Source organism: Vitis riparia, chromosome 2 (genome assembly GCF_004353265.1).
Source record: "Vitis riparia cultivar Riparia Gloire de Montpellier isolate 1030 chromosome 2, EGFV_Vit.rip_1.0, whole genome shotgun sequence".
In the NCBI taxonomy this organism is placed as follows: Eukaryota; Viridiplantae; Streptophyta; class Magnoliopsida; order Vitales; family Vitaceae; genus Vitis; species Vitis riparia.
The window spans coordinates 15387199-15395496 of NC_048432.1; the positions used below are offsets into that span (position 1 = coordinate 15387199).

At 37.8% G+C, this 8298-nt stretch overlaps 2 protein-coding genes across 2 annotated transcripts; both read left to right on the forward strand.

Annotated features, from left to right (window-relative positions):
• Positions 1–1028: 1028 nt before the first annotated feature.
• LOC117906863 (subtilisin-like protease SBT1.2) lies at positions 1029–3444 on the forward strand. Its single transcript, XM_034820114.1, has one exon. The coding sequence runs from the start codon at positions 1029–1031 to the stop codon at positions 3294–3296; it is 2268 nt and encodes a 755-aa protein (XP_034676005.1). The 3' UTR covers positions 3297–3444.
• Positions 3445–5146: 1702 nt separating this feature from the next.
• Positions 5147–7411, forward strand: LOC117905975 (subtilisin-like protease SBT1.7). The gene has a single exon (XM_034818885.1). The coding sequence runs from the start codon at positions 5170–5172 to the stop codon at positions 7357–7359; it is 2190 nt and encodes a 729-aa protein (XP_034674776.1). The 5' UTR covers positions 5147–5169; the 3' UTR covers positions 7360–7411.
• The last annotated feature ends 887 nt before the right edge of the window (positions 7412–8298 follow it).

The window sequence follows — 8298 nt, forward strand, 5'->3', positions numbered from 1 at the left end:
TTAAAAGGTAAACATTATCTAAATTGATTTTTAAAGTGTTCATGACAAAAGAGAAATATAATTCAAATTAATTAAATAAAACAATTATACGACGGAAGTGCATATAAATGAGATGATAAAGATATTCTATGAAAAAAAAAGTCGGCAAACATTATAAATATAATCTTTTAAATTTTAAAAAAAAAATTAACATAAAATTACCGGCTCTCAAAGAACTAATTTTACATAATTTTATAATTAATTCCACTACAAAAAGTAATTACATTCCATAAAAATTAAATTAAATTAATTAAACTTAGTTTGCTTTATCCATAGCGTACCGTACCATTGTCAGTGTTCCTCATGAACTTAAAACCAAACAAGACTTTATGAATTTTATTTTTTGAAACTAATTTTCATTTTTTTAATCAAACACATCAAAGAAAAAATAGAAAATGGAAAGTGTTTTGAGAAAGGAAAACTTTTAACTTTCCATACCACATGTTTCTATATTAACATGTATTTTCCTTTTAATTATCACTATTTTGATTTGATTCCAATTACGCAAAAGATTTTTATGTACCATTTATTATACGTGCCATATTTAACAAATAGGCTTACTAAATGTCTCATTTTCCATATTCAATATTTAACTTTCACAAAATGATACAACATGTTTCTATATTAACATGTATTTTCCTTTTAATTATTAATAAATAGAATAAATTTAAAAAGGAAATTAAAAATGATTAAATTAAAATTATTAATTAGGTAGGTAGTTACCAATCATCTCTTTCTTAGAAAATATTTTGACTTTGCAATTTTTATTTTTTTTCATTATCATACTCTTTATATTCTATTTTAATCTCTTTGATCACGATTTAGAATGTAAACCATATTTAAATAAGGCAAGGTCTATATAGTGTTCATAATCAAATAAGGCAAAACTTATATTTTTGGGGTAAGTAACCCTGTTTAAAGAAGGCAGAGTCTATATATTAGGGGCGGTCAGGCTTACACAAAGCAGTCGTGCTCTTTCTTCAAAATTTATGGAGAACAAGGAGTGTAGAGTTTCCCTGATCATGGAAGTTTTCTTCCTTGTCGCTCTCTTTTTCATGTGTGAGATCTCCGGTAGCGTCGCTTTTCAGCAGATAGCGGCAGAAAAGAGCATGTTAAAGACTTATATTGTCCACGTAAATGATCCCGTGGGTAAATTTTCTGCACAATCGGAGGCTTTGGAGAGCTGGTACCAGTCCTTTTTGCCGGCCAGCACTGAATCCGAAAATCAACAGCAGCGTTTGCTTTACTCATATCGGCATGTGATTAGTGGGTTTGCAGCGAGATTGACAGAGGAGGAGGTTAAAGCAATGGAAAAGAAGGATGGGTTTGTTTCGGCCACGCCAGAAAAAATTTACCATTTGCATACAACTCGCACCCCTGGTTTCTTGGGATTGCACAATAGGTCGGGGTTCTGGAAAGGATCCAACTTCGGTGAAGGGGTCATTATTGGAATATTGGACACAGGAGTATATCCACAACACCCTTCATTTAGTGACGAAGGAATGCCGCTCCCACCTGCTAAATGGACGGGAACCTGTGAATTCAACGGGACGGCCTGCAACAACAAGCTCATCGGTGCCAGGAATTTTGACAGTCTGACCCCGAAACAGCTACCTATTGATGTAGAGGGCCATGGCACCCACACGGCAAGCACTGCCGCGGGAAATTATGTGAAGCACGCCAATATATATGGGAATGCCAAAGGCACTGCTGCTGGTATTGCACCTCGTGCTCATGTGGCAGTATATAAAGTATGTGGTTTATTGGGCTGCGGCGGAAGTGATATTTTAGCCGCATATGACGCTGCCATTGAAGACGGTGTTGATGTGCTTTCTCTCTCCCTCGGTGGAGAGTCTTCTCCTTTCTACGATGACCCGGTTGCTCTGGGTGCCTTTGCTGCGATTAGGAAGGGAATTTTTGTTAGCTGTTCTGCTGGGAATAGCGGGCCAGCCCATTTTACAGTCGCAAATGAGGCACCATGGATTCTCACCGTAGCTGCAAGCACCCTGGATAGAAGCATAACCGCTACAGCAAAGCTGGGAAACACGGAGGAATTTGATGGGGAATCGCTTTACCAGCCAAGAAATTTTTCTTCCAAACTATTGCCTCTTGTATATGCCGGGGCGAATGGTGACCAAACATCTGCTTATTGTGCGCCGGGATCCTTGAAAAACCTTGATGTCAAAGGAAAGGTGGTTGTTTGTGATAGAGGTGGAGATATAGGCAGAACTGAAAAAGGGGTGGAAGTGAAGAATGCTGGTGGTGCTGCCATGATCCTGGCCAACAGCATTAATGATAGCTTCAGTACATTTGCCGACCCTCACGTTCTTCCTGCAACACATGTGAGTTACGCAGCGGGTTTGAAGATCAAAGCTTACACGAAATCAACATCAAACCCTTCAGCTACAATCCTATTCAAGGGTACAAATGTCGGAGTCACATCTGCTCCTCAAATCACGTCCTTTTCCTCAAGAGGACCCAGCATTGCATCCCCGGGCATTTTGAAACCCGACATTACCGGACCTGGTGTGAGCATTCTAGCAGCATGGCCGGCCCCTCTCTTGAACGTCACTGGCTCAAAAAGCACATTCAACATGATTTCTGGCACATCAATGTCGTGCCCTCATCTTAGCGGTGTCGCAGCTTTGCTCAAAAGCGCCCATCCTAACTGGTCACCTGCTGCCATTAAGTCTGCAATCTTGACTACTGCCGATACACTAAATTTGAAAGACGAGCCCATTTTAGATGATAAACATATGCCTGCCGACCTTTTTGCAATCGGTGCTGGTCATGTCAACCCATCAAAAGCAAATGATCCCGGACTCATTTACGACATCGAACCTTATGATTACATACCCTACTTGTGCGGTTTGGGTTACACTAATGCTCAGGTAGAAGCTATTGTATTGCGCAAGGTGAACTGCTCTAAGGAATCAAGTATACCCGAGGCAGAGCTAAATTATCCTTCATTTTCAATTGCTTTGGGCTCCAAGGATTTGAAATTTAAGAGGGTTGTCACGAATGTAGGCAAGCCTCACTCGTCTTACGCTGTGAGTATCAATGCACCAGAAGGAGTCGATGTGGTGGTTAAGCCTACTAAGATTCATTTCAACAAAGTGTACCAGAAGAAATCGTACACAGTCATCTTTAGGAGTATAGGCGGCGTTGATTCTAGGAACCGATATGCGCAAGGATTTCTCAAATGGGTCTCTGCCACACACTCTGCCAAAAGTCCAATATCTGTTACGTTTGAATGAAGAATAGGTGCCTGTAGTTGTAGATAGGAATTGATTTGTGGAGGGATTTTAATTCATGCAACCAACAAGCATTTAAATAATGAAGGTCATGTCTATGCAATGTGGAATATTGTTGGTTATGAACACATTGTTAAGCATAGTTGAATGACAAGCCAAATTATTCCAACTGATGGCACTAACATTTTCAACAGCTTCACTGGTTTGGTTCATTTCAGTATTTAGATTAGCAAAAAATATTTATATTAAATTTAATTCGGATTATACAAGGCGGTCGATTCGAGTCATACCCATCTAATTTCAACTTTGATATAAATATATAGAAAAGATTTTAAAAGATATTGTAGAATGGGTTCAATCAAATCCAATTTTACCCAAATCAATTTTGATACATACTATATATGTAAATGCAACCCTTCCCATATTTGTATAGAAAATTAAGATTTTAAAAGCAACCCAATTCCTTGGAAAACTCTCAAAGACTCAAATGCACAGTTTCTTTGAACATCCAAAGATCTTATAACTAATCAATCAAACAGTGATAACCTTAAAAGATATGATACGCTCTATATATTTATATATAAATTTTCTCATGATCATCAATAAAGATGGGAAATACATAAGAATGTTATTCAAGAAACTCAAAATAAAAATAATGGCATTATGATAAATTTGAAAGTAATTTTAAAAAGACTAGAAACACTTGTTACAATTATTACTAAATGTACTCTTAGTATTATTGCTAAATGTGATTTTAGCTGCCATAAAAAAATTTATGAACAAAATCTTATGAATTATTTATTATGAATAGTATGTTATAGCTAAATGTGACATTTTTTTCATAAACAAAGTATTTATGGTAAAATTTTATAAAAAATAATTATTTCTATAAATTATTCGTTACCATATAATGTAGCCTTTTGTCATCAATAAAAGTTTAATTCATGCCAAAAGGTTATGGAACTTATTTGCCAAATGTAACAATTTGTCATAAGTACAAATTAATTTCATCTCTAATATATATAATATTTTTTTCCATGAAAATCATATTTGAGCTAAAAATCTTCTTTTTCCCAAATTATATCAATGCCTAAATTTATGGTGGCAAATGTGAAATTTGTTAGAATGTCTATTAATCCCCTTTAGTTTGGTTTTCAAAAAAAATTAAGGGAAAATATAAGAGAAAGAAAATAAAAAGGAAAAGTAGAATAAATGAAAAAGTAAAAGAAAATAAAAAAATAAATTCAAAGTTCATAAAAAAAATTTATATGTTTCTTCAAATTTATTTTATTTGTTTGTTTTTATTATACAAAATTAAAATAATTTTAAAATCTATCATTTTTTAAATAATTTTAATTATTTTTATAGTAAAATCAAATATAAAAAAATCATTTTTTTAACATTTTTTTTTCTTAATATTTTTCAGAACAAACATAACCTTACGGTTTGGAAATAAGGGTGCTATAGCAGAGAAGGGTTGAGGTTGTTTGGCGGTGGAATAGTTTGTTGAGAAAGTTTGTTAGGTACAGACGTTTAATTCTCATTTTATGATGTAAATCATATCGTGGAGGGTCCTATTTCTATATGGTGTTAATTTAGATATGAATATTTGTTGAGGATGTTTTCGGTCGGTAGTTTTCTGTTGTAGGCGTTGAGGGTGTGCTGTCCTATTCTAGATTTATTCAAAAATAAATTTTCATGAGTTATTTATAGTTGATTTTTGTTTAGATTCCAAGTCAGGACTTTGCATTTCTGAGCCTCCCGCCTCCCCCCCATCCATATATAAATTGAGGTTCGCAGTCTTTAAGGATTTGTAGCTAGGTTGAAAGGACAATAACCAATCATGGGGATCGTCTTTCTACTTGCTTTCATTTGTATGTCCGGATTCTCTCCTGCAACAGCGGATAAAACGCAGTTCAAAACCTATGTTATCAATGTCAAGCACCCAAATAATGAAGAAGTTGCAGAAGCACAAAATCTAGAAAGCTGGTACAAGTCTTTTATGCCGACTAGCATGACCTCAGACTCAGACCAGCAACCTCGCATTGTTCATTCATATCAGCATGTGATGACTGGGTTCGCAGCCAGACTAACCGAAGATGAAGTGAATGCCATGAAAGAGAAGGATGGGTTTGTTTCAGCCAGGCCGGAAAAGATATTTCACTTGCATACAACTCATACTCCTGGTTTTTTGGGTTTGCATAAGGGGTCAGGGATCTGGAAAGGATCCAACCTTGGAAAGGGTGTCATTATCGGAGTATTGGACACAGGAGTATTACCAGACCATGTTTCATTTAGCGATGCGGGAATGCCACCTCCACCTGCGAAATGGAAAGGGAAGTGTGAATTCAAAGGGACGTCCTGCAATAACAAGCTCATAGGTGCTAGAAATTTTGACAGCGAGAGTACAGGGACGCCACCTTCTGATGAGGAGGGCCATGGAACCCACACGGCAAGCACTGCTGCTGGAAATTTTGTGAAACACGCCAGCGTATTTGGTAACGCCAAGGGCACCGCTGTTGGCATGGCACCTCATGCTCACTTGGCAATTTATAAGGTCTGTTCAGAAAGTGGTTGTGCTGGAAGTGACATATTAGCTGCGATTGACGCGGCCATTGAGGATGGCGTCGACGTGCTCTCCCTCTCCCTTGGTGGACAATCTTTTCCTTTCCATGAAGACCCAATTGCCCTTGGTGCCTTTGCTGCAACTCGAAAGGGAATTTTTGTTAGCTGTTCTGCTGGGAATGAGGGTCCAGCCAATTCTACATTATCAAATGAGGCCCCATGGATTCTTACCGTGGCTGCAAGCACTATGGATAGAAGCATAAAGGCTATGGTTAAGCTTGGAAACGGGAAAAATTTTGATGGGGAATCACTGTTCCAGCCAAGAGATTTTCCTTCAGAACAATTGCCTCTTGTATATGCAGGTGCCGGAAGTAACGCATCATCTGCGTTTTGCGGGGAAGGATCACTGAAAGACCTTGCTGTTAAAGGAAAGGTAGTTGTTTGTGACAGAGGTGGGGGCATTTCCAGAATTGACAAAGGGAAAGAAGTGAAGAATGCCGGTGGAGCAGCCATGATTCTTACAAATGGCAAGCCTGACGGGTTCAGTACATTGGCCGACCCTCACAGTCTTCCTGCAGCACATGTGGGTTACTCGGCGGGTTTAAGTATCAAAGCTTACATAAATTCATCAAACAAACCTACAGCTACTCTCCTATTCAAAGGAACGATAATTGGAAAGTCCGCAGCCCCTGAAATCACTTCCTTCTCGTCCAGAGGACCTAGCTTGGCAAGCCCTGGTATTTTGAAGCCTGACATAACCGGCCCTGGTGTGAGCGTTCTAGCAGCCTGGCCCAGCTCTGTAGACAACAGGACTGACTCAAAAGTGGCATTTAACATGATTTCTGGCACATCAATGTCGTGCCCCCATCTTAGCGGCATTGCAGCTTTGTTGAAAAGCTCTCATCCTGAATGGTCACCTGCTGCCATTAAGTCTGCAATCATGACTACTGCAGATGTATTGAATCTTAAAGGCGACCCCATTTTAGATGAAACACATGAGCCTGCCGATGTCTTTGCCGTGGGTGCCGGGCATGTCAACCCTTCAAGAGCAAATGATCCTGGACTCATTTACGACATCCAGCCAAATGATTACATACCCTACCTATGTGGCTTGGGTTACAATGACACTCAAGTAAGAGCTATTATCCGACACAAAGTGCAGTGCTCCAAGGAGTCAAGCATACCCGAGGCACAGCTAAATTATCCTTCATTTTCTGTTGCAATGGGGTCTAGTGCTTTGAAACTTCAGAGGACGGTTACAAATGTGGGCAAGGCTAAAGCATCTTACATCGTCAAGATTTCTGCACCTCAGGGAGTGGATGTGAGTGTCAAGCCTCGTAAGCTCGACTTCACCCAAACTAACCAGAAGAAGACGTATACAGTGACCTTTGAGAGAAAAGATGATGGGAAGAGCGGCAGCAAGCCATTTGCTCAAGGGTTTCTGGAATGGGTCTCTGCAAAACACTCAGTCCGAAGCCCAATTTCTGTGAAGTTTGAATGAAGAATAGGGGCTTCAAGTTGTAGCAACCAATAAAGGAGGATTCTAATTCTTGCAACAGATGGTAAGTGTGACATCCTACATTGGGACAGGGGCATTATACAAGTATCAACTTCTCTTAATCTTGTAAATACATTTTAAAATCGTAAGACCCCCTCAATCCTAGAGCGAATGATATTTACACGAGTGTAAGTCGTTACAATAAATACTTGAATAAAGGGAGTCGCATACAATGTAGTAGCGTTGATTTATAGACTATCAAGAATAGTTGAATGGCAAATAAATTATATTATTCTTCCAATTGATCGTGGTATCACCTGAAAAGCTTGATTGGTTTGGGTCATGCGAACTTACAATCCTAATTCCTTAATCACGTACAAGAATGCATCAGAAATCTCTGGTCGTTCTACTGAAAGGAAAGGCAGGTTCCCTTCACTATGGGTCCTGTTTACCGTGATGCTATCAAGGGTTATGCATTAGACCATATACCTGTGAAGTACAATGTACAGGGAAATTGCACGGTAAGGCTAGTTGAGGAGGGACACAGGCCAGGAATCCTAACTGTCAAGTTTAGTATGTTGTCTATTACTACCAGATGAATTAAATTTTCAAATTTTCATAGCAAAACTCACCAATCCTCATAGAAAAGAAATTCATTTTCCAAAAATGAATTTAAATATTAACTAAATAAGAATTTCATTGTTATCTTTTTACTTTTTCTCAATCTTTGTCTTTGATATGACAAGTTTTATGCATTATTTAATTTTTATAAAATTCTAAACTAGAAAATTTGAAAATAATTAAATATTGTTTAAACAAGGGTGAGTGGAATTAACCCTATAACACAAATCAAAATCAGTTAAATATGCATAAAAAAACATCATGAAATAATCCAAAATTATTTAAAAAGAACTTTGAAAACAATTATTTTCTAATTTGAAA

Coding starts and splice junctions, on each gene's coding strand:
- LOC117906863 (XM_034820114.1), top strand. CDS start 1,029: ATGGAGAACAAGGAGTGTAGAGTTTCCCTGATCATGGAAGTTTTCTTC.
- LOC117905975 (XM_034818885.1), top strand. CDS start 5,170: ATGTCCGGATTCTCTCCTGCAACAGCGGATAAAACGCAGTTCAAAACC.